The sequence below is a fragment of the Natator depressus genome, chromosome 14, assembly GCF_965152275.1.
Source record: "Natator depressus isolate rNatDep1 chromosome 14, rNatDep2.hap1, whole genome shotgun sequence".
Taxonomy (NCBI): Eukaryota; Metazoa; Chordata; order Testudines; family Cheloniidae; genus Natator; species Natator depressus.
The window spans coordinates 5,706,553-5,733,801 of NC_134247.1; the positions used below are offsets into that span (position 1 = coordinate 5,706,553).

At 41.5% G+C, this 27,249-nt stretch overlaps 1 protein-coding gene across 1 annotated transcript in view; it reads right to left on the minus strand.

Annotated features, from left to right (window-relative positions):
* Positions 1-2,974: 2,974 nt before the first annotated feature.
* Positions 2,975-27,249, minus strand: part of KCNJ16 (potassium inwardly rectifying channel subfamily J member 16) — a 48,733-nt gene continuing 24,458 nt past the window's right edge. Inside the window, exon 2 of the mRNA XM_074971056.1 lies at positions 2,975-5,920. Coding sequence (XP_074827157.1) covers positions 4,570-5,799 — 1,230 coding nt within the window. The 5' untranslated portion in view covers positions 5,800-5,920 and the 3' untranslated portion in view covers positions 2,975-4,569. The remainder of the gene's footprint in view (positions 5,921-27,249) is intronic.

A 27,249-nucleotide genomic window follows, 5' to 3' on the forward strand; every position in this document is an offset into this window, starting at 1 on the left:
GTCAAACACTTCATCTTTACAGTGTGTCAGTGCCAAAGAGCAAACCCAAGGGATTTGATTTCTTACCTCGTCTGTAAATGGAAACCGAGGTCTACCAGCCCTGCATGTCTGCCATCCACTGGCAACCTACCGAATTTCCACTAGTTGTATGAAGTCCAGCTAGAGCTCTATGAAATTTAGTTGTATTGCTTCATATAGGTTGGTGCAAAACTTTGGTTCTGTTCCAGTCTACATGGGGGTTTCCTTTGCGAAGGAAAGTGATGGGACTGATTTTCACCTGAAAACCATAACGCCAAACTGCCATTTACGTCAGAACCTTGGCTGTCCCAGTTTGATTCCATTCTGGACCCACGTGCGGCCTGATGGCTTGGGAATCTTTTGATTTGGGTTTGAAATGGAACCTGAATGAGTTTTGAGGTACTTTGGGGTTTCATTGCGAATGTGCGTGAAGTGAGCATGGGTAACAACATAAATATCACATTTGCAGAAAAAGATGAACACTCCTAGAGATATGCAAGAATCAGAAATCCGTTCTGAATTTGGCAGTGATCAAAATCCAGATGTGAATTTTCCAGTTTAGTACCAACTCTACATGCTGCTTCTTTGATTCATTTCCATTCAACTCCAATAGAACTAGGATTTGACCTTATAAGCAGGCTCCAACTTGCTGGAACCAGAATCTGGATCAATGTTTGGGGGGGGGAGGGGGAGAAGGAGCGGAGTTGAACAAAATCCAGATCCAAATTTTCTATCTTGGCCCTAATGTCGATACAAGGATTGCTTCACTCCTTTAGTCTCTGGACTTGTTCTTATCCCACATGTTATTTCACTTGCTTTCTTGATGGTTTGAAAATGAGAGTGAGCTGTTAAAATGTAGCCTAAATGGGCTGCCTAAAATTGTCACCCTGCTCCCAACCCCCTTCTGTGTGCATTCTCCCAGATTAAAAACAGCAGAAACTTTTAAAAAATGTCTATCAAGTGTTTACAACCCAGCTTTGTTCCTACAAATACACCTTCAGTGCGCAGTATTGCACCTGCGATTTGCTGAAATGACTGTACAGCTTAATGCTTCATGTTCGAAAGAGAGCCAAAGTCAGACCTCCTGCGCAGTGTTTAGAAATGAGAAGTAAACAACGGGATTATACATTATGTTCCCCATCTGAAAACTGACTTCACATGCGCTTAATGATATATGATAATGGGGAAGGAAATGGCAACTGGCTGAATGAATGGTGGTGGGCGGATCTGGAAAAATGTTTTTGTTTTTTTTAATAATAAGCTCTTATTATATTCCCTGTATCATAAACTAACCTTGACTTCAGAACAATAGTTCTGAGCTTGCGGAGAAAATAACCGAGATGCAGCCTGTGCTAATGAGACCACTGCAAAGAGATTTTTACTTTCTAGTCAACAATTCACAGTATCACACATGTTCTGCTGCAATAAAATAAATAAAATTACCTGGATAAAGGGAAGAGACAAACTGGCTGTTCAGTTCAGAGCCCAGTCTGCTGGTGCAGCCAGTCTCTCCTAGTCTCTCCACGGTGGGCAGCAAAGGGATGAGCTACATACAGGCCTTTGCCCTTTTGCCCTAATTTTCAGATCTGCCTCTGTACAAGGAGCATGTGCTGCAACCTTGTAAATGGCTGCATAGCAGCTACATTCCCCACCACCCCAATCCTTTCTCCAGAACTCTGCAAAAGTCGGGCGTATTGCCTTGGGGAGTTCCCGCTGAGCAAATAATTCCACCTGCCCCCATCGCCGGGCCATAGCTGAAAGGCACCGCCTCGCTCTTTGTGGGCCCGTGATCAGTGGGTGAAAAGATTCCCATTAACTTCAATGGGTTTTGGTGCAGACCCTATGCCCATTTTTCCGCTGATGATGTGAGTGAGAAAAAGCTGTGTGCTTTTCAGGGGCAAATTCTCCATCTAGTTCCCAGAGTGGCATGGGGATGATACCCAGAGCCAGTGGGAGGTGAAAAGCCGTCTTTCTCACCCACCACCAGGCTGTGGTGCCATTCAGACAGAAGCAGCCACTGCAGGAGTTTGCAAAGTCCCGTTATGGGAGGGAGGATGGAAGATTCAACCAGGAGCCAGCCATGCCCTGCCCACTGCATGACATCATAGGGGAAGTTTGTGTGAAATGGGACTCCATGCTAGACAGTGGTTCTGTGTCCCATTCACACCTTTAGCTAGTCCCCTAGCTTACACAGTGGAACCACACAAGTTCCACTATAAAAGGGCCCTCAACAGCCAAGGAAAGTGGGGCTCGATATGCTTCTTTGGCTAACAGCCCAGGATCAAATAAAGGTCAGATGTTAACCTTGGATGGTCACTTTAGATGAGGGGGATACCTAGTGGAAGTCACCTATAGCATAGGGTTGTGGATGGGTTGTTCTGTGCCTTCTTGATAAGAGGCGTGCCTGGAATGTATTTATAATGTTAAGGACTTCACTTTTGTTTTTAAATTCTCATCCTACAGCTGTACCCCCTTGCGCCCTGAAAATCTTTCCATGACATCTTCAGGGCACAAGACATGGAAGCTGCAAACACTCTGGCCCAGAGAGGATATGCCATCATGGGGTGTAGGCAGCAGAAGCATACACTCTCCCTTAATGCATTTCTTTATTCCTGTGTCTTCATTAATGAAAAGCCAATGCATTCATTACCAGGCTGTATCCAGCAATGGCTAGCCTCAGATGCTTCAGATAAATCTGTAAGAACTGCTGTAGCGGACTGTTATGAATTAACCTGCCCACAGAAGAAGTTTCTTCCTAACCCACATCAGTTGGCTTATGCCTCAAAACATACATTCTTGTACACACACACACACACACACACACACACATCTATATCTGTATCTACAGCAGGAAGCATATGACTGTACTCTGGATTTGATTAGCAGTAGGCATTTACAGAAAAGGGCAACCTGCTTCTTGTGAACTTGTATATAATGAAACCCTAAGTATAAAACCCTCTTCCACAAACACTTACTCACACATGTTGCTTTATTACATGAGTAAATCTACTCATTTAGGTGTTTGCCAGACCAGCAACTGGTGATAGAGAATGAAAAATCCCCAAATGGGTTTAATGCATTTGCAAAGTGCATAGTTCAATAGTTCACCAAGCTTCTTGTTTATCAAGCCGTTATTCTCCCAACACTGTTGTATGGGGTCGAAACTTGGACAACCTATAGACACCACTTGAAAGTCCTTGAGAGGCACCATCAACACTCTCTTTGTAAGATTCTGAAGATCAAATGGGAAGACAGGCACACCAATATTAGTGTTCTGGAAGAGGCAAAGACCACCAGTATCGAGGCAATGATCATCCATCAGCAATTTCGCTGGACTGGTCATGTTGTCCGTATGCCAGACCATCGCCTCCAAAACAGGTCCTGTTCCCTCAGCTGAAAGAGGGGCACCGTGATGTGGGTGGACAACTGAAGCGTTATAAGGACTTGCTGAAGGACAACCTAAAAAAGTGTAATATCGACATTGACACTTGGGAGACAATTGTCCAGGATCGCTTAAAATGGAGTGAAGTCCTACGTGATGTTCCCCTGCATTTTGAACTTCCTCGCCAACAAGCTGAAGAGGACAAGAGGCACAGGAGGAAGGAGAGACTGGCTTCTAGTCAACAGCCAGTTGGTCATGATCCACAGCCTCCTGCTGAGCCTGAAAACATCTGCCCTCATCGTAATAGAACTTGTGGTTCAAGGATTGGCCTTATTAGCCACCTGAGAACCCATAACTCCCATTGAAGATGATCATACCCGGTAACAAGTAATCGCCCATCATCATCAGTTCAATAGTTCTGTTTCCAGAGACACCTTTTCTTGTTGGAAAAGTGTTCCATGCAAGGAACTGTATTAATTGTAACAGACGTACACTGTAGATAATGCAGAGGAAATTACAGGTGGACTGCTGTGAAAACTGGATTAACAAGGGAATCTGTATTAAGGGTTCAGAATAGGATCCAGAATACCAAAGTGATCAGATAAAGGGGGAACAAATAACAAAAGCAAGGCAGCAATATTGTTTTATGTTAAAGCTCCTGGGTTTCACATCCTGAGCGTTGCAAAGAATCTTGTCAGAGTTCATCACTGTGACCATATTACAGATCTGTTCTCATTACCATATTATGGATTTTGTCTTCAAAAACATGAATTTTCAAAAGATTCTACCACTGCATACGCTGATTTCAAAACAACCAAATTTCCCAAACATTTTCAAAAAGAATCTTTGCAAAAAAATTTCATCTACAATTTTGAGATTCAAAATACAATATATGTTCAGGTTTTGAATGGAGAAATTGTTTGGGATTTTCAAAGCCACAGTGAGATGATGGATACCCAGATCCCATTAATTTGGGAATTGGCCATCCAAATAAATTAGGTAGCTTTGAAAAATCTACCTACAGGGTACATTATATTGTTTTCATTCTCTAATACACTTAGAATTAGATTTATTATGTAAATACTTTTGTGTATGGAGTTCAACAGTGCTTATATTTTACAGGCTGCTTAGGGAACAGTTGGGGCAGTAATTTTAATTGCAATGAATAGCTAGATCTTGGACTTTGCTAAGATTTTATTTAAGGTTAATGGATCTTTCTGATGAGGAAGTTCTCTAGAATCTTGTTTGACAGCTTTCATTAGATCTTCTGGATCTTCAGAACTGCTGATGAGGGCAACTGCCTTAAACGATGTATCTCTGACCTCCAGTGTTGATGTACTTGTTCCTCTGTCCAATGTTTTCTTAGTTCTGTTCCATTCATGTTCCTTCCTATCCAGAAGCTTTGCACTGCAATAGGGAGCATAAATTTCCGTCGTTTCCTCAAACTGTAGGCAATCCACGTTGTAGTATTTTTTCCTCACCTGCAAGACATTGTTGAACCTGTGTCCCCAAAGGATTTCTCGGGGGACGTATGAACTTCTCGACTGGTGTGAAGTTCCAGTTGAATCCCCAGTGTAGACAAATGTAACCAAGATTTCAAAACTGTCTTTGGCCAAAGCTTTCCGATCTAGACCGTATAAAGGGCTGTCATGGTCAATTTCATGTACAATGGTCACTGGTGTAACAAGTATGACCTGGTAATTTAGTAACTTCAAGTCCTTGTATTCCATTGTCATTCTCCCTTCCTTATCTTCCATGTAGCGCAGAAGCTGAGCTCTTACTGTGCCTTCAACCATGTGGTTTGGCCGGAAATCACCAATGCGCCACATAAGGCAGAGTTTGTCATCTCTTAGGCCTACAGTGGCATAGTAGCTGAAGCGGATGGTCTGCGCTCTCTTTCGAGCTGTGGCCATTTTAGCCAAGGCAGCTCCAATAATGAATGTGTCAATAATACAGCTTAATACTGACTGTAGGACCACCATGAGGATTGCTACAGAGCACTCTTCAGTGACACAACGAAAGCCATAGCCTATGGTTGTCTGGGTTTCAAGTGAGAATAAGAATGCTCCTGTGAAGCTATGCACCTTATCAACACAAGGGGTCATTTCTTCATCATGTACTAAATCTCCATGTTGGATTGCTATAAGCCAAAAGACCAAGCCGAAGAACAGCCAAGAAAGAATGTAAGATAAAGAGAATATCACAAACATATGGCGCCATTTGATGTCCACTAGTGTGGTGAATATATCAGCCACGTAGCTCTCCCATTCTCCAAAGATGTGTTTGAAATACACATTGCAGCTGCCATCCTTGTGGAGAAATCTCTTCCGCATTTTTTTTGCCCCCATTGTGGTGCATTCTTGGGCAGAGTTTTGGTAGCTGAGCTTATTTCCTTGCATGTTTACAAGCCTCTAGTGATCACAGTGCTCAGTCATCTGTCTTGTGTCGGTTCAGTGGCCCCAGGTCGCTGGACACGTACGTGGTTCCAGTGGCTAATTATTCTCTCTCCTCATTTGAAATCTACAAAAGAAAAAGAAGAGAAGAAAGTTTACTTTTGATTTCCTATGCTGGACTTTCTGTGACACCTAAACTATGCACATTATCTCTATGGTTTCAGTAACTCCCGTTAAGTTGTACAAATATTAAGTATTGATTATGCCTCTCACCTCAGAAAACATCATTAATTTGGGACTGTACTTGGAAAATAAAACTTTCTGGCAATTTCCTGAACTTTTTAAAGATTTTTTATCCCATCAAAATGGACAACAAAGAAGATTTCTTTTTTCTATTTTATATATTATATTTCTAATGTTTCTCACAAGTAGCATTTGGTCAGGCTGGATTACCATGAAGCCTTAATAGGAATGACAAGCACCTGCAGATGGACCTTTTGAAGAAAGAGCTGGAATGAATGAACTAGAATAGAGAGATTCTTGAAATGATGCACCCAGTTGCCAAGCTTGGAAACCTAAATCTGGTTGCCCAATTACAGACTGAGGCACTCAGGGGAGCTCATAGGCACACTGGTACTTTACTGAAGTGTTAAGTGTCAACTGAAACAGTCCATTGAAAATGAACGTAAGCACCTACATTTCAAAATTTGGTTCCGAGGGCCAACTTCTGCTCTCAATGACATGGCTGCAAATTCCGAGAAACTCAGCTGAAGTCAATAGACATACTTTGGATTTATAACTGTATAACTGAAAAGAGAACTTAGACCTGAATCATCATTCCCAGTATCATACCAACATGGGAGAGTATTTCACACATGCACAGTCTTCTAAGCTCTTGATGGCCCACCAAGCTCCAGAAGGACTATGCTAGCTTGCCGAAGTTTTTCTTCCACAGTTTTGCAAAGTTCTGCTAGTTATATTGCTAGAAGGGGCTAAACCTCTTTTCTACCTAGGGCTAAGCAGATGACATCATATACATGACATCAGTGGACCAGATTCTCCTCTCACATTGCTGTAAATCAGGGGTAACTCCATTGACATTAGTGGGGTTTGACTGGTATAAAACTGGTTTGAGTCAGAGGTGAATAGGGGCCTATAATCATGTCACATTGCAACATGTAATAAAAGAGAGACTGAGGTACTGACTAACCAATGCCTGGCACATTTCATGGTTATGTATACCCATGCCTAGTGGGTTTGAAACACCAACAAATCAGAGTTGATTGTAGGGCTGGCTGAAAATTTTCAAGCATAACTTTTTTGATAGAAAACTGAGTTTTCAACTGAACAACATTATTTGTTGAAAGTGCTTGCTCTCCTCAAAAAAATCAGATTTTTCAACCAAAAACCAGTGTTCCTTCTCCCCCACCCTCTGTTTTTTTAAGTTTTTAGCTGAACATTTTTAGCTTTAGGTTTTCCAATGAAAAGTCAAACTTTCCCATGGAAAGAAATAAAACATTGGTCAACCAGCCTGGTATTTTCCACCAACTCGGTAGTCATTTTGCATGGGCGTAAATGACCATGCAAGATTCAAGATACTGGAGAAGCTGTCCCATAGAGAGGAATACTGGATGAGCTAAATTAACAGGCCAAAAATTCTTCTTACATCCGAAGAGAATGATAGGCATGCTTAGACACTATTCCAAAAACACTTAAAAGCCAAACATACTTTCCTTTTCTTTCTTTTTCTTTTTTCCCTTTTGGTACAAAAATGAATGTGACATATGGTGTCGTAGCCTCAGAATGTGGCCTTCATTAAAAAACACAACATGAATGTTTCCAAAAATACTCCTTGGAACACAGTCTTTGGAAACATTTGTATGATTTGCTTTTACTTGTGGCTTTAAATATGCACTGTAGTGTCGTCCATTGCAGACTCTTGACCTACCATTTAATAAGTTGCCGTTGAACAACGAACAAAAGTTGGGAACAGTTTTATTATTTGAAAATACTCCATGATGTGAGGTGTGAAAATGAGGCGAAATCTGATCAAAGGCCAATATGATTTCAAATGAAAAAACATGCTTAGGGTTATAATTGTTGTTCTTGTTGACTGGTTCAAACAATAGTTCCTTAAGAAACCACAAACATCATGGGATTCTGAGAGCAAGAAAACAGTTCATAAATCAAGGGCTACTGAGTTGACTCTGCTCTCTACTGCTTCCAACAGAAAATCATCATGTTTGAAAAATGGCATTCCATTGGAACCATCTTAAATTCTAATGGTGCTGGCAACCGGTTTCTTCTCAAGCACATTATACTGCACATAAAGCCCTGGAGAGCTTTGATTTTACAGTAACATGTGAGATGCCAGGAACAGTATTTGAACATATGCTTGTACAATGCTTAGCACAATGGGACTTTGATTTCAGTTCATGCCTCTACATACTACTGTGTTACAAATAGTATTATCTATACATTCATGAATATTAGTATGTAAGTATTTTTGGCATTATCGTGAAGACATGCAACAAAACTGTAGGTAACAATTTTTGAAAGCAGCTATGTGATTTAGCAGCCCAAATTCCATTGAAAGTCTGCAGTTTAGGCTCCTAAGTCATTTAGGTATTTTAAAATATCTTGCCCTGTATCTTAGATATGTGATTAAAGAAAAACCAAGCCAATAATATGAAAAAAATCTGAACATGTTAAGGTTGACCTATGAGTAAATTTCATGTAGTAAATATTTTATATTGACCGATGATATTGAATGTATCTTCAAAGTATTAAAGCCCATCCTCCAATACCCTAAAATAGATGGGTCAGTATTTTAATCCCCTTTTATCAATGGGGAAATTGAGATACAGAGAAGTCACATGACTGTCCAATAACAAATCAAAGGTCGCGCTAGGCTCTGAACTCAGATATTATTGGTTCCAAGTTCTGGTCTAAATCCATTGTGTCATTATTCCTTTTGTAGAATAATGTGAGGACTATTATTATTTGCCTTTTAATGGAGAGATTTTTCAAAAGAAGTTAAGGGACTTAGGCGCATACATCCCATTTACCTACAATGGGACTTCTGCTCCAAAATCTTTTAAGCGCGTCTATTTTGCTCTTTGCCTCAGCATGAAGGGATGGACGAGATGACCTACTGAGCTCCCTTCCAGACCTACATTTCTATGATCCCGTAAAATTGTCCTCCTAAAAGGAATGGATGAAACCTTGTCTGAAAAGACACATGAAATTCTATGAACTGGATTAAGGTTTTGCCATCTAGTAAAGATTAACAGAAAAAGAATTGATTCTGAGACATGCTCCTCTCACTAAAGCTCATGGATCAGTTGCTGCAAATGAATCTCAGATATTGCCAAGGAACATTTTTGTGCTAACACACTAACTCTTTTTTTCTTCCTGGCCATGAGCATGAACATCATAATCCTCTTTTTTCTTTCCCCTCCTTCTCTCTCCTCTCCAACCATTTTGCTCTCTTCATCAGCGCAGGAAGTGTGTTGAAATTTACAAGACTCTTGCTGAGTAGATTTACTTCTTGTTATTGTATCTGAAAGAAAGAAAGAAAGAAAGAAAGAAAGAAAGAAAGAAAGAAAGAAAGAAAGAAAGAAAGAAAGAAAGAAAGAAAGAAAGAAAACTGGTTGCTGCTAGAAATGGAGCAGTAAGGCTGAGCTGGGTAGGAAGGTGCATAGCAATGGGCAAATTTCAGAAGGGATAGAGATTCCGTGAGGGTAAACATCCCTAGCTTCATAGGTTGATCATTCTGTATGAACCCCAGAGGTCTAGAAATCAGGCCAGAGATCAGAACTCTCTTCTTAATTATTTGAACAAAGATCAGGACCCAACTTTGAGAGACAGCCCCTGTCCAAAAGAGCTATAATGATTGGAGCTGAGCACCTACCTCACACTGGTGCATTTGAAAATCTACCCCCGAAATTAACCAGACAGACAAAAGGCAGAAGGGGGAGTAATGCATAGAGGTGAAATAACTTCTCCAAGGTCACAAAGAGGTCAGTGGCAGAGTCAAGCATAGACTCGGGTCTTCTGACTCCCAGACGAGGATGTGAGTCATGCAAACTTGTATATATCATTATTTTCACCTCTTCTCGTGAGTGGAACCCAAGTCTGAAGAGCAGTATAAAAAAAGCAGACAAAGGGAAAAAATGTATACATTTTTTCAAATCTCAAAATAGCTCCAATTTGGTTCAATGTTGGATGAAGGTATTGAGGGGTTCTAATTGTGTCTGAACGCTCTTTGGCCATCTCCCATTCTGATGTGAGCAAGACCTGAACTCTGATTTGAATTTTGTCAACTTGGGCAGAGAAGCAATAGCTTTGGAGCACTGAGCATCCAACTTAAGTCTTTGGACACTCACAGTAAACATGCGTTCCAACTAAATCATGTAATTTTGAGCTTATTGAGTGTGACAGTGTCACTTTAAATCAATCGTACTGTAGCACCTTCACCTAATACCCTATTAGTTGCTGTTACACCCATGATGAAGCTAGTTTCCCCATCATTACGTAAACTAATAGGGGTGAATTTTTGTTCAATGATACGTCAGTCAACAGTCTGGTTGTAAAATATTAAGCAAAACAGTGTGAAAATCTTTGTTCCAAAATAATGCTATTCTGAGAATCAGATTAAATCAAAAAGAAAACAATCTGAAACCTGCAAATGAAATTGTGTACTCTCCCTCTAACCCCTGATGCATTCAGTGAATCTCACTTTAGGGTTGGCTTAGCAATCGCGTCACACTTTCCCACCACATGTTGGAGGGGGAGCTGAAAGTTTTCCAGTTTTGTACATTGTTGTGTAACCCTGGATGACTTTCAGTTTAGAGACAAGAAATGTGAAGAGCTGAAATATTTAGAACTGGTTTGGAACTGATTCATACTCTAGTTCCTCTTTTTAAAAAACAAAACAACAACAAAAAAACAAATCTATTATAGGTTGAAGAATCTCAAACGAGGCCTTTTCCTTGATTATTCTTCTGCAAAGGGAACATTTACTTCTCCCAGCACAGGAAGGTACTGAGATTATCTCTTGGTTGTCTGAAAGTTTTCACCCATCCACATGCTCTAGTAGGCTACTATCTCACTAATCCCTCACCCTATTTTTCCATGACTGCCAAAGCAGTCCTTTTTTGGCCCTAGGATACCTGTTCTTACCCAACCTGTCCCTCCCCTCCTCTACAGACAGAAAGAGTCTTCACTAGTCCCAGTTTCAAATAATGTCTTACCCACTCCTGACTCAAGTCTCATTATACCTTCTTCTCTAGCACGATTCCTTTTGTAGCCAAAGTTCCCCACCATGGCTCAAGTCCCAGCCAGTGATGGAATCCTCAAATCAGTGATCTGCATTAAGGCACCTATCCAGTTAAGCATGGGATTAACTTTAAGCATGTGAGTACTTGCACTGATTTCAGTGAAACTACTCATGAGATTAGGTTCTTTGCTGGATCAGGGCCTAAACAGCTGGTCCTGCAACATAGAACATCAGAGTTGGAAGGGACCTCAGGGGGTCATCTAGTCCAACCCCCTGCTCAAAGCAGGACCAGTCCCCAATGTTTGCCTCAGATCCCTAAATGACCCCCTCAAGGATTGAACTCACAACCCTGGGTTTAGCAGGCCAATGCTCAAACCACTGAGCTATCCCTCCCCCCATCGATTAAGTCAATGTGTGTTTTAATACTGATATCAGGAAGAGCAGGATCTGGACCATAGCAATGAGACATAGTCAGAGGTTTAAATACAGAGTAATTCCTCTGAAGTCAACGGAGTGAAGTTTTTCAAATCAAATTACTCTCGCTTCTCTTTCATATAAATTCTGTGTCCTCATTTTGTTCTCTTCAGTCTGTATGTTTGAATCACAGTCAATCCAGGGTGCGAAGGCTGCAATATACCAACTGGCAAGAGTATTGTACTGAACAGATATTTCTTCAGCTGTTTGTTTCAGGTCTAGTAGTAGCATCCCATAAGCGATGCCTTTTCCCTACATCATTTTACATATTTAAAGACTGTTCTTTTAAAAAAAAATCCAAACAAAGAAACAAAAAGAAGCTCTGTATGGGCTGAGATCTGAGATGGGCAGAAGAAAAAAAAATATCCTTCTTGGACTACCCATTGCAAACCTCAATAAGAGACAGAAGACTTAAAATATCAATATAAAAGTATTTATTAAACATTTTAAAAGGCAGACATAAACAGCATGTAGCACCAGACAGTTGCACAGACTTTAAAGTCATGCAATGGTGCTGTAATCGGCACTGGAACAACTCACAGCAACAAATATATTGACATTTAATTCATCTAAGTAAAACAGATCTTGTTTAAAAGAGAGAGAGAGAGAGAAGGCATTTGGCCATTGAGGGTTGACAAAAGAGGCTTGGAAGTTGATTTCACTTGGTAACTTACTAAGATAGGTGACCAGGTTCAGAGTTAAAGAAATGATCCAGAGCTTTGTCCAAAACTAAGACCAACTCCCAGATCTGGGGTAAAAGAAATATTTTAATCTTATTTTAGCCCTATGCACTGGCTGGCTTTAGCCAGGATCAAGCTGTGGAAATATTGAAATACCGTGAGAAATGGAAAGCACATGCAACTTGAAACTGATGATTTAGGGGCTCCCTACTAATCTCAGTCTCTTGGCAAATTTGGGGAGGCAGAGAACCTAAAATGTTGTTATTTCAGGGATTCCCACTTTCTGTTTTTAAGTGCCTTTAAAGGGGGCATATAAGAACCCAGACAGTTAGGGCTTGATCTCACCAGCTTCTGTGCAGTGGCAGCCAGAGATAGCATTCAAAGTTCTGGTGTTGGGATGCAAGTATCAGAATGCCCTTTAAATCACCGGAAGGGTCCCTGGGTCCTGCCAGACCACTAGAGCACCAGCACTTTAAAGATGGTGTGCTTGGCACATGGTGTATCCCTGGAGGTTTGCTGAACACAATAAGCATGAGCACACGCAACAGAAGAGATGCTTGTCTGATCTCATTCATGTGGAGGTCAGTGCAAATCTCTCACTGACTTCAGTGGAAGCAGGCCTAGGCTCTTAATGCATTTTAGGTGAGAAGCAGTTAAATATAAGTGTGAATGCTGAGCCTAATTTCCTCCTCTCTCACGTTCTTCCTCCTTCTCTCTGACATGCTGATCTCCATTGTGAGCACAGGTTTCAGAGTAACAGCCGTGTTAGTCTGTATTCGCAAAAAGAAAAGGAGGACTTGGGGCACCTTAGAGACTAACCAATTTATTTGAGCATGAGCTTTCGTGAGCTACAGCTCACTTAATCGGATGCACAGTGAAGGTTAATTTCAGCAGCTCTGATGGTTGATAAGCTTAGGTTTGGTTGTCTCTCCAGATTTCTCCACACAAGGAGTCTCAGGGGTTACATGTAGGGGTCAGCCTACAGAGGCATAGAACAATCCTCCCCAAACTTCGAGGAACTTTTCCATCAGCTCTTGCTGGCAAAGGACAGTAGAACAGTTTGTTGCAGCTCTAAATAGGACATGATGTAATATAATAATATACTCAACAAGATAAATGGAAGGTCAGGAACAATGATAGAATCAGATTAGATAATGCTGGCCACTTTCAGTTAACAGAGCCTACACCCTCAATCCCTTTATTTGCAGTGTTTCAGTGCTGCCATCTCTGCTCTCAAAAACTGACTGTTTATTAATAGTATGTAGATTTGGGGGCTCGGAAGGGCTGGTTTTGTAATGTGATTGTATAGTCTAAAGCCAGACCTCTAGTATCAAGGTATTACATTTCACATTACATTGATTTGTTACAGTATATTTACAGCTCCCTGTGGCAGAAAACGTACATTCCTTTACACATCAGACTGTATCAAGCACAGTGCTGGCATACACCAAATATTCAAATAATAAATAATAATGACAAGGCTGTGATGCAAGTGTTCAGTGCCAGTTTTGCAAAGTCATCGAGTTTAAGACCAGAAGAAACCACCAGATCATTGAGTCTGGTGGCCTGTGATTTACAGGAGGTCAAACACCACCCACCAGCTACATGTCAAATCCAACAATCAGAATTAGACCAAAGTATCGCAGCCCTTAGGAGACTAAACTAGTACGATCCACAGGCAGAGGACAGGAGGGACTCAGGGTGCACCAGTGCCTGAGATCCTCCAGTGGTAGGGAATTGATTTAGTCAGAGGTAGTCAGATAATCCTAGCAAGTGACCATGCCCCATGCTGCCCTGTCTTTCCAATTCTGCCCTTTATTTAAGCTTGTCTGTAGAGTACGAAAGGGGGAGAAATATTTCACAGTAGTCTTCATGATGATAGGTTAGTGACTGCAGCATGGTGTGGGGAGTTTGATTGCTACATGCTCTATTGCGCACACACACACACACATGCATGCAATATATATAAAAAGCTGGAGAGGAGGAAGTGTTGGCTAGTTGTGATTGAATGGGATCTCTTGTGGCTATATGAATCCTGCCAGCTGACTAACCAGCGCCTTTGGTAATCCTAGTTCACTAGACGTCTGATGCAAAATCCACTGAGGTCAATGGAAAGACTGATTGTTTCAAACAGGTTTTGGGTCAGACACTAGGTGCTCAGGTATCATGGTAGTGGATGCAGTTAATAGGTTGGGTAAGATCAGTTCAAGAGAGGAGTAAGAGGTGAGGAGACTGCCTCACTATAGAGGATCAAGAGCATAAGAGAAGATGGGATTGCCCGACTGGAAGAGGAGACAGGTGGTACCAATAATAGGTACAGACTAAATGATGTATTGGAGGAAGGCAAGCATGGAAGGATCATGAACTAACACTGAGAGCTTGTAGCACAGACCTAGAGTGATTATGGATGCATGGCTCACAATAAAGCTTGTGTGAAGTGGCTCCCTTCGGATAGTCCTCTTGGATCATTTGGCATTAAATACTTTGATTAAGAAATCCAATTCAGAGGGAAAAATCTGGCACAAATTTGTGATCGCCCATCTTCCTCAGCAGTCATGCTGCAGAGTTCCTGAGGGATCATATCACATAATACTTGCTTGATGTATTCTTTTGTCTCATCCTACCTGGTCCACATGGATGAAATGACAGTTGCTTGGAATACAACCCTAGAAAGAGAACTACCAAATTAAAGACGGGAAGGCAATGCAAAGGGTATTGTCTGAGGTTGCTGGAAAAAAATGTCATTATCATGTCAGATTGCAGCTCTAACAGTTTCTACTGACTCAAGAATTCTAGCTATGAAAATACTGGCACTCTGGCACTTCAGAGTAGGGGTTTGTTCAGTTATTCAGCAACCGAGAAATTGCTCCCTTCATCTTTTGCGTTGATGGGTCATTTTTCCCCCCGCTTTGGACTTACAGGAGAACAACAATCCTCTCAGAAATTAGATGTTTTACAAGGCCGATCCACTGGTGAATATGGTGACTTATTTGTATGTTACAGGACATGCAGGTGTGGATTGTTTCTTTCAAATATGTGACATGAAACCTAAAACCATTCACATCCAGTAGGTTTTAACAGGGCACTATTGGTATTAATATTGTTCTTCATAAAGAATTATTTAATCATTATTATGGGCCTGCTGCCACTGATTTCGCTTGGGACAGGCCTGATAAAACATCCCGCCTTCCCCTCACAAAGCTGTTTACAAGTACAGCACAGTGATTCATCATAAAAACATTATAAACGCAATAGAAATACACTGTGATTAAAAACAAAAAGCAGGTGAGTAGGGATATTTTGCCTGAACATCATGGACCACATCCCCAGCTGGTATAAATTGCCTTGGCTCCTTTGATTTCAATGACATCATGTCAATTTACACCAGCTGAGGATCTGGTTTTTAAAAGTGCGTAATACAGAAAATGCAGGGCCCCCGAATGTCGGACCAGACCCATGCTTAATCTAGTCTGGAATCCTTCATCTTGTAGAGGAACGTTAATACTCTTCTATTTCAACTAGCCAACTGTGCAATGTTGTATATGTTAGAAAAATGCCTACCTAGTGTGCTTATCAGCAGACACACAGAAGAAAAATTATATTACCATGTTAATATGATCTAATCTCTATCACATTATCTAATCCTTTTTCTGCAAGACAAATGATGCTTCTATGGTCCATCCCAACCTCTTTACTCTGCAACATTAGCATGGATGGCCCATTTATGCTCACAACCTCCAGAAGGGTGCCACATTCTTAAAGGAACAGGGATGACAGCTAAAAGAGTATGTGGTATGAGCTCTGGAGTGAACAACTCCCAGGATCTTATGGGAAGTTCATGCAATTTAGTAATATCAAGAAAATAGGATCCATATTAATTCCAGCTGTAGACCACAGGGGCCATGGAACATGGGAAATGGGGGTGGGGCTGACACTCCTACAGTGGAAATATTGTGCGGGCTGTGCCCCTACATGTAAACTTGGAGGCAAGAGCAGGACCCAAAGATGGGGTCAGAAGTAAGTAGGAACCTGCAGGACATCCTTCCCAGGCTGGAGCCAGCTGCCCCCTCTATCCACCCTCTTCCCCCTGGTAAGTCTTAGTATCTTCTCTCTCTTCCCCTCCTATCCCTCTGCCCTCCCATTCTCAGGGAACTTCTGCCCTCTTGGTAGACTATGTGCTCTTCCCTTGCCAAAGGATAATGCAGGGTGGGCAGAGTTCTCTCCTCGTGGGAATCTCCATTTGCTTCAACCATATCCAAACGTCACTGTGTGCCCATGTAGAACATGGGTCTCATGTACAAAGTTAAATTTAAACGAGAGGTATCCCGAGCCTGGAAAGCAAAATAGAATTAAAAATCTCTGACAAGAATGTGGTCTACACTCTGAATACCCCAGGTTCTATGGGGATGACCCTCAGTTGTAAATTGGCCTAGCTCCATTGAAGCCAATGGTTAAGTTCAGTGACTTACACAAATTGAGAATATGGTCCATATGCTTAGGGACTATATGGGACAAAGCTAGCTACCATCTCCAAAGGAGTGCAGGTTTTCCAAGCAGCAGAGCCAGGGCCATTCTATTGCAATGGTTGGTCATTTTGCTGCTATGGAGGGTGAGGGGTGAGATATGGGGTGAGCACACTGGTACTGTGGTAGTGGTTGACATAAATCAAAATCAGAGCATTAATGCTGATGGGGATCATGTTGGTGCAACACTGCACCATCTAGAATCATCAGGAGCCCCCATGAGGAAAAATTAGGCAACATGATTTCTTACAGCATATATATATATATATATATATATATATATATATATATACACATATATATATTAGGGTTTTTTTAATGAAATAAGTGATTTTAGGGCTCTCATGGCCAATATCACATATTAGTACTGATTGAATTCTTCCAATTACTGTAGAACAGGTCATACATGGCCAGCATCAAAGCAAGCTTCCCCCAGGCCCTGCTCCAATAGTGCCCCTTACTGAGAACTGTGCAAAGTTCAATGAGTTTGGGTCACAGGATTTCAAGCAAGTAGGCTGTGAGTTTACACCCACTAGGTAAGGTTCGGACCTGGGGCAAACAAGTGCGTTCCCTCCATGTAAGTGTATTTGTGCATGTTCACAACACCAGGTCTGAATTTGATCTTTCTGTCTCCCCACAAAATGCTCAAACTTAGTCAGATCTGCTGAATTTCACATAGTTTTGCATCTCTCTGAGACATACAGTTTACAAAGCAATAAATCAAACTAGGCTGGCTCAAAACTGGGCCAAGGTTTTGCACCAATAGTTCATGACCTGGACTGAGTTTGCAAAGAAACTTAAAATGAAGCAAGTGTCCTGTGGCTTCATGCTTCACTGTAAACATTTCACAGAGCTCTAAGCTTAACCTTTTCTGAAGCGGACTCTCTTAGGGTCCATTCTCCAGGTCATAAAATCCAGCATCTTTCTGCCAAAAAACACTCTGTTTTTCAATAGTGGCCAAGATATTCAAAAGATGGCTGATAACTGGGTGTCTCTATTTTTGGTTGCCCAACTTGAGAGACCTTAAAGGGGCCAGGTTTTCAGAAAGTGCTCTCTGAAAGCCAGGTCACTTTATGTTGTCTCAGGCAGGGTAATCAAACATCACTAGCCATTTTTGAAAATCTTGCCAAAGTTGTTTTCTTGTGTGTGAAGGTCACTAAAAGATGGACCGAGACCAAGGACTAATTTCTGTGGATCACGAAACAGCTGCAGATGGCAACAATGTTTGGTTACTACTGATCTCAGTTTCACAGATCAATGACCCTGATGTGAATCTCATTACAATTCCCAGAAGCTGTCCTGTCCCACCTAATAAAATAAGATGCTGATGGAATTAGTATGGCCTTTATATTTTCAAAACTAAAATAGGGTGGAGTGTAAAAAATATCATATTTCTTCACTTCAGGGAGCAAATGGAAGGGTGAAGAAAGAGGGAGAGAGAAAAAACTAAAAATAAAACAGGTAAATAAAACTAATCCCATCCAGGCTGATCTAATTGTTTAGGAAATCTCACCAGAAAACCTGTGCTTTCCAGCCTAATTTCCCGATCAAAGAGGTTGAGATAAGTGCTGGCTCAGTATTGAGTCAAACAATGTATCTGTTTTTTTTAGGAAAAGGGTTGGATGATTTTCTGACCGATATTAACACATGTAGTTATGCAAGCTAAAATGAGGGTGATCAAATTTTATGTTCCTGGATGTCAACTTGTCAATCGCTACATAGGCCAGGAAGATATTTTTCCTCCCATGTACATCTTGGCACTATTGGCTTTGGGTATTCACACTTGTGCAGAGGTCTCTGTTTTATAGTTTAAAGCCAGAAGGGACCATTAGATCATCAAGTTAGATCTCCTGTATAACATAGGCCATTAAATTACACCCCCAAACCACATTATTAAGACCAAAAACTTAAGTTAGACTAAAGCATTTCAGTCCTCAAGGAGCTAAATTGTTGTGTGCCAGACGCAGAGAACTGGAGAGACTGAGGTGCCACCAAGGCCTGAAGTCTCTGAGATTCGATGAAGTGAGATGGGCCCACATGATCCAAGCAGGTGTTCCATGTTCCATGCTGCAGAGGAAGGTGAAAAAACCCAAGAGGTCTCAATTCAGACCTATTTTAAGGGCTTCAGTGAGAAGAAAGAGGTGTATTGGTGCTTAGCACAGAGCTGAATTTCCCCCTTTGTGCATTAATTGAGATAAGGCTGACAGCTTTCCCTGAGATATCAGGACAGGAGCATCTTAGATGGCATAATGGAGTCTGTGGGCCTGTGGTCTGATCTGCTCAGGCAACTCCAATAGTCCTATGGCTCATCCCAAGTTTTAGATGCTTTATCCAAAACAAAAGGAGCCTCCAAATCTTTTGGGGGTTCATTTATCACATCTTTTTATCAGCTTTTGAAATATAGTAAGCAGTGTCTGGTATGCAGGGCCTCATCCAAAGCCCAATGCAAAGACTCTCACTGACTGCAGTTGGTTATGGATTAGGGCCCTATCACTGGATTTCTCAAGCAGACAGTATCCCAGTTTGATTTTTAGGACTGGCTGGCTTGCTAAAATTACAGCAATTGCTTTCGTGGCACAAAAGTTTTCTTTTAAGTTTGATTACTTCCCCCTCCTCCCTTCCCACAGAAACAGATCTGCAAGTTTATCTGTCTTCAGGCTTCATCCCATGGAGCACTGGGATTCCCATACAGGGTGCTCAGATCCCAATAGCGTCAATGGGAATTTAGGGCACGGGTAGCAAAGGAGTGCAATCTGCACTTCTCAAGAGACCCCCAACATCTCTGGGAGTTGACCCACTGTGTGTACTTCCATATGAGGGTCAGCTTCCCAGAAAGGCCACAAGTGACCTGGAAAGGTAGGTTACTCCGAGTCTAGGCAGCTGCTTTTGCCAAATCTCCTGCTCAGCATGTTGTTGGCCACAGCTGTTGTTTTCAATTGTCATTTTCCTCCTGAGTCCAATAATACTCTAATTTACAGTATGCTGGTGTTTTGAGAGGCAGATAATTAAAATAACCTGTAAGGGAAAAGTCGTGTGTCTGTGGGTTTGGACTGTACACTTACAGATCCTTAGTTTCATCTTAGTGTGTGGGTTTTATGAGTTCTATTCTATATTGAAGTTCATATGCCATCCCCATCAGTATGGTATTTCAGCACCCAATTTACGCCCTTAAATCTCAGATATCAATGTGAGTATAAATATGGTTGAGAAGGATGAAGAGATTCCTCTTGGCTCCCTATTCTTCTTCCTTTACACCCTCCCATTGGGCAATTTCATCCACCCATCAGAAGATAGGAATTGCCAGACCAGATCAGATGTGAGATCCATCTAGTCCGGTAGCCTGTCTCTGACAGTGGCCAGAACCAGATGCTTCAGAGGAAGGTGCAAGAAACTCTGCATTGCGCAGATGTGGGGTAATTTGCCCCTCCCCATTAGGTCTCCTGCTGATCCCTTGAGTCATAAATTGGTTCAGTCCCTGAAGCACGAGATTTAAATCTCTTCCAACATTTATGTCAGCATTAACTATAATGCTGGCTTTTGTTATCCATATGAATGTTCAAACCCTTTGGCTTTAACTTCCATCTTTGCACCAATGGCTCATAGAACTACCTCTCCACTCATAATGTCTCCTTCCTCCTAGTCCTGCATCTCAGCTTGTCTTTTGGACCATCTCTTTTGGGATATCTTCATGTCAGCATCATCTCTGAAGGCTGATACAATGGAGATAGTGAACTCTCTCTCTCTCTCTCTGTTGCGGCTTTCATCACCCTATCACACATTCCTTTGAGACACTGAACTTGGTCTTTCCAATTAGGAACAAAAGTTCCTCTCATGCATTTTAAAGAGAGACTTTCACAATAGAAAAAACTTAACAATGTGTTCTGATTTAACATCAATTATCCTCATCTCACTCGGTGTATTGCTTTCTATGCATTTCATAGAATATTTTATGCCAATTTCTCCTAGCCATTTCTTACTTTAAAAAAAAGATTCGCTACAACAGTTTCTCTTACTTCACTTCTTATGGAAAAGTCCAATAGAATTAAATACATTGAACTAAGAAGGTTCTACAGAATCTTAATTGGGTTCTACACTTTAAAATCATATAGACCTCAATGGACCTATGCCCATTTACACCAGTTGAGAATGTGGCTCACAAAATTTATAGAAAATGAAATCCCTTCTATAGAATGTGTACACCAACTAGAAAATTATATCTTGGCTACAGATTCCTGTAGGATGGTTTAAACATTGAACAGAAAAAATACCATTCTCCATGAAATTCTATCGGGCTTTTTTAATAAGAGACACTGCATCTATGAAATGGATAAAAATGCCTTGGAGGATGAGCAAAGAGCTGATTGGAGACCTCTTAATTATGTCATCCAAGCAGTGTGTAAATTAGCTGTTACCACTCAAGAAAGAGATCTTGGAGTCAGGGTGTTAGGAACCATTAGGAAAGGGGTAGATAATAAGACAAGAAATATCATTCTGCCACTATATAAATCCACCTTGAATACTTCATGCAGTTCTGATCGCCCCATCTCATAAAATATATATTTGAACTGGAAAAAGTACAGAGAAGGGCAACAAAAATGATTAGGGTCTGGAACAGCTCCTGTATGAGGAGGGATTAAAAAGACTGGGACTGTTCAGTTTGGAAAAGGGATGACTAAGAGAGGATAAGATCGAGGTCTATAAAGTCATGCATGGCGTGGAGAAAGTGAGTGCGGAAGTGTTATTTACCCCTTCACACAACAAAAGAACCAGGGATGATTCAATGACAGCAAGTTTAATAGGCAGCAAGTTTAAAACAAACAAAAGGAAGTACGTCTTCACACAACATGTGTTCAACTTGTGGAACTCATTGCCAGGGGATGTTGTGAAGGCCAAAAGTATAACTGGGTTCAATAAAGAATTAGATAAATTCATGGAGGATAGGTCCATCAATGGCTATTAGGCAAAATGGTGAGGGATGCAACCCCATGCTCTGGGTCTCCCTAAAGCTCTAACTGTTAGAAGCTGGGACTGGATAATGGGGGATGGATCGCTGAAAAATTGCCCTGTTCTGTTTATTCCCTCTGAACTACCTGGCATTGGCCGCTGTCAGAAGACAGGATATTGGGCTAGATGCACCACTGCTCTGAGCCAGTATGGCCATTCTTATGTTCCAGATCCAACAGGGAAATTGGAGAAAACAACCACCAAGACAGAACTCCGCTCTGAAAGGGACCTTCCACCTTGTAGCATGGAGGTGTCCTACCTGTACAAATAGTTACTGTGGCCAATGCCATAAACAGGGTGTCCAGAATCTAGCCCACAAATTTGCTAACAAATGCAATCATATGAGTAAAAGACTTACAAATGGTTGCCCAATCAGTGGTCCATCGCCCCTGCCAGACCCTATCAATCCTCATTACAAGTTGACACAAAGCACCGTTTATCTAATACATAGCAACTGAGATGTGGGAATTTTTCAGTGGGCAGGTTTGCTCCAAATCATACACTGTATAAATATCCCGGACAAACACTGTCACAGTTCCATGTTTAAATCTCGATTTCTGTTCTCTTTGTTTCCCATCTTGTGCAGCCATAGTATTTTCCACCAGGACTGATGTTGATAGTGTTGTGTCTATCTATAATACAGGCTGAGCAACAGGTGATATGTTGGTGCTAAGATGCTAACACTTCTTGTACGCTTTACACACAGTAAACACTACTGTTGTTCCTCCAATGCATAGCTTGTTACATTTTCTTCCGACGGTGTAATTGGCAAGCCTGCTTCACACCAGCAGTAATATTTCCTTGAATACTTAACTGCAGGCCTTGCGCACGCTATAAAAATAACTAGGTTTAAAGAGGGCTGTGGACAAACGCTGTAATAACATGAGCTGTTTTATTGCCCCTGTGAATTTAAAAAGCCAAAGAAAACAGACATATGATAACTGTGTCAGGTTCTGTCTACCCAGAGATAAAAGACCTGCAGCATGGCAGCAGCTGGCCTGACTCAGGCTCACGGGGCTCAGGCTCCGAGGCTAAAAATCACTGTGTGCAGTCTACACAGTGATTTTTCACCCCCAGAGCCTGACCCCCGAGAGCCCAAGTCAGCTGGGTGTTTTATCCCTGTATAGACATAACCTTAGAAACCTACCATTTTAATTATCTGCCAGGGTTTAAATACAGTTCTCTAAACATGGTTAGGGTGGGAGGGATTGAAAGCACTGTCCACCCAGACAAGAAAAAAATTACTTGCTTTGGCAACAGCTATGTTGCAAAACCAAGGATAATATCCAGTCACAGAATCTTTATTTATTTATATAGATGCCTATCTAAGGCTCTTGGTGTCCTGATATCATTAATGACACAATTAATACCATTCAATTAAATCTCTAGAGCATTAACATCATCAGTTCTGCAGGAGTTCAGCCAGCCAGTCACCTACCCACTGTCATCACCTTCAGCCTTCTCCAAAGGCCCTGTAAAAAGATGTCTTCTGCAGCGTGCCTCAAAAGCCGACCCAATTCAGGCTATTTCAGCCCATGGAGGGGGAGCAAGTTCCAGAGTGCTGGAACCCTCACAGAGAACACGGGGCCAGATGACCCCTCGCTTTTGTAAGAAGAAGGCTCCAACTCAGGCAGCTCTTGTGACCACAGCTCTGGCAGTATGGCACAGAGAGAGAGGGGATCCTTGAGTCCCAGGCCTTTTACAGCTTTATAGGTCATAACCACACCTTAAACTGTGAGCCCAATGGGCATCCAGCTCAGATGCCGGAGCACTGATATCATGGGCTCCTATTGCAGTAAGCAGGCATTCTGCACCTGCCTTTTTCTCTCAATGGTTTGAAGGGGTGTAGCCCCATTAGAGCACACAAATAATACAGTGGGGTGAGGAAGATGAGTGAACTAAGACACTGGGCTCTAATTCAAGAAAAGCACCTACGCATATGCTTATCTTTCAGCACATCATAACGATGGACAGATGCACATACTTAAATGCTTTCCCGAACTGGGGCCAAAGAGGTTAAATACTTGCTGAAGGTCTTGCGGTGAATCATTCAGCTGTCCTGTCTCCCAGCCCTATCATAGTGAGGCCAGTGAAGCAGCATATCGAGCAGCTGTGTCTGTGAAAATTAAGATGTTATTTTCTGTCCAAAATAACGAGCTGTTTCCCAAAGTGACCATGCCTGTTTCCAAAGAACAGGAGTACTTGTGGCACCTTAGAGACTAACAAATCTGCCTTTAAAAATAAAAGTCAGAGCTTGTGCGTGTGCCTGCGGGGCTGGTTATTAAATAGATGCTGGATATGCCTCTTTTTGTGCCCAAGCTGTATGACCCCAGGGTTAATCTTTGCTTGGAGGAGTTTCACTTAGCAGTTTTGTCAGTGAGTTACAGAAGGGAGGCTCTGCTAATTTTGAGATGTTAGTCATTAATCTGTTCAAACAGCCATGCTTTTCTCATTTCATTCTTGAAAGGCAAACATAGCAAACAAAATGAACAGATCTTATCAAGATGTTAACTGAAATACATCAAATAAAAATCTGTTACATTAGAAATGTCAACACTTGCGAGAAAATCGGTAGAAACTGCAGTAAGGTTGTTTTTTATTGCCAGAGCAACTCCTCAGGAATGTTTTGGGAAACAGCTCCTCTTGTTTTCCTTATAGGTACAGTTGACCTATAAAAGTTAATCTATCACTGTTTAGCCTAGTACAGATTAATTTTTCAGTGTATCATCAAGTGGCTATAGCATGCCATTGCATTATTGTTCTGGCCTCTACATCATTTCAACTTCTAATAGTCTTACTTTTAATGTATTTTGAATATAGCTAAGCTCCATTTAAGGTTAGGCCAGAGCTGAATGAATAGTGGACAAAAATTTCAACATCAATGGAAATCAATGCGAGTTGCAGTCAAACAGTGATAGTGGGAAGTTTTATCATTTATCTCCCCATCTGTATTTTATTTGGTTTCAAACTACATGCACCTAGAGGTTTCCTTAGACTTTTGTATTTGAACAAATCCCAAAAGCCAAAGAGAAACTCCTGAGTTTCACGTGGTTTTGACATAAAGCCTTAAATCAGCCCATGGTCACTCAAAATATTAATGAAGCATTTAGTGAACCTTTCATTAACCCTGGAGACCAGTTTCAAGGCTTAAACCCTGAGACCAGTTTCAAGGCTTAGCAAAGCTCAGACTCCAGTTCTGAGTGGTAGCAGGGTTTATTAAGAACATTTTGTGCAGCTCCAGTTTGTATTCATTCCACAGTGAAAAGAGTTTTAAGTTCCTAAGGAATGGAACCTGTCAAGGATGTGAAGAAGCAAGCTGAGAAAGCAAAGGGTTTGCTGAGCTTGAAATTCCTCAGTTTAGGGGCAACTGTCATTTGATTGTAGTTAGAGTTCAGTGCAGGAAACACAGATAATGGAACACTAGAAAGTAGTTTGGAACGGAGCCAGAAACACTGTAACAATGGAAAAACAATCAGGGAATGATGATGTCAGAAGGTATCCTGAGGAAAGAAGAAAGGATGGATCTTCAGCCCACATGAATACTAGAGGGATGAAGTTATCTTGGAACTAATTGTTGACACAAACATGCTTTAAAAAGTTTGACAGCTGTGTAGCAATTAGCAGAGGAATTTGGTGTGTCAGAGCAGAAGTGATAACAAGTGGAATCAAACAACATTGTGACGCATGTTGACACTTATGACTTTATGGCATTAATTTGGTCCTTGGGTGTTTTTCAAATCAGGAGTTCAGATCTCTTTGTTCTTCAGTGTAAAGCTCATCTCTGAGGTCATTCTCCTCCTCAGACGCCCATGGCTGTTTATGAACACCCTTGCAAAACTCAAAACCCATTTCCCACAGAGGAAGACAGAAACAGGTTGGGTTATTGGACTGTCTCAGTTGTTCTTCTTAACAGCATATTGATCCCAAGGAGAGGAACACCGTCTGTTCTTACTAGCTTGAGGCTTTATTGTAGCCTCATGTCAACAATGAAAGGGAAATACATGCCAGGGACCAATGATTAAAGGAGGTTCTGCTTTTTAGATTAAGCCAAAATGAAAAAGGAAGACAGCTCCATCTGCCTAAAAGAAAAGTTTCTGCTAGAAGATTCCAGGGTGTATTGGACAATAAGTGATCTAAAAGGGCCCACTCATGCTACTCCTTACTCTATCCAGATGCCAATGTTGGGAATCCCTAATTCCCTAGCTGCACAGATTCAAATCCCAGAAGAGGCAAGCTCAGCCTTTTGTGCTTCAGGTGTAGATACAACTGAAGACCTAATTTCTCCACAAGGACCTCAAAGCCCCTGCTGCCTGGTTTGTATTGGTATTTTGAGAGGGTTTTTAAAAGAGCATAGAGTTTTCCCTGCTGTTCTTAGGCAAAAGCATTTCCTTCCCCCATTCTTGTGTATCGTGCACTGCACCCAAGAAGTAGCTGCATTTATTTAGTTTGTGAAGCATCTGGGGATCTTGCGGGATAAAAAAGATTAAACTACCATAAGAAGAATAACAATAATAAAGAATTGATATTTACAGTTTGGTCAAGCCACCATATGCAGCTCTGGAAGCTGTTCTGGATATATACCGCCTCCAGAATTGGGATGGTTTGAATCTCAGTGCTCTGGAATGAGCCCATCCCCAATATTGTATAAATGTCTGGTGTATATGTCAAGGGTGAAGGGACTGTCAACAGATCCCAACACAGTGGAAATGTTGCATAGGGAGAAGGCAGATGTGCTATGCACTTAGATGCTATGGGTGAAATCTTGGCTTTATTTAAGTCAATGGCACAACTCCCATTGACTTTGGTGGTGCCAGAATTTAATTCTGTGTTGATGGATTTTCTGTAAACCTCTCTGGTAGATAGAATAGGGTATCATGAGGTAGATAGTGCCCTACAGTCCTTGCATAAAATGGAGTAGGGCTCTGTACCATTGCCATACCTCATAAGAACATAAGAGCTGCCACATTAGGTGAGACCATGGTCCATCTTGTCCAATATGGTGTCTCCGACAGTGGCCCATACCAAAGCTTCAGGGGGAGCATACAGAGCAGGGCAATTATGAAGTGATCCAACCCTGTCTTCCACTCCCAGCTTCTGGTAGAGATTTCAGGTTGCCGCAAGCATGGAGTTGTACCACTGACCTTCTTGGCTAATAGCCATTGATGGATGTATCCTCCATGAACTTACCCTGTTCTTTTTTTAATCCAGTTATACTTCTGGCCAGCATAAAAAGGAGAGGACATTGCAAATAGTTCCACAATCACACATTCTCCAGACCCTGCTTAGGGAACTGGAACAATGGCTGCAGGGGATGAAAAAACATCTTATTCCCTGCCCATGGGTTAGAAGTTAGATTCTTTTCTCTCCCCATCATCAGTTTAGGGTTCAATCCTGCAATGGTTCTGAACACTCTGTCCCTGATCCAGCAAAGTCCTTACATGTATGATTAACTCAGCAGATGAAAACAGTCCCCTGGAAATCAGTGGGAGCTACT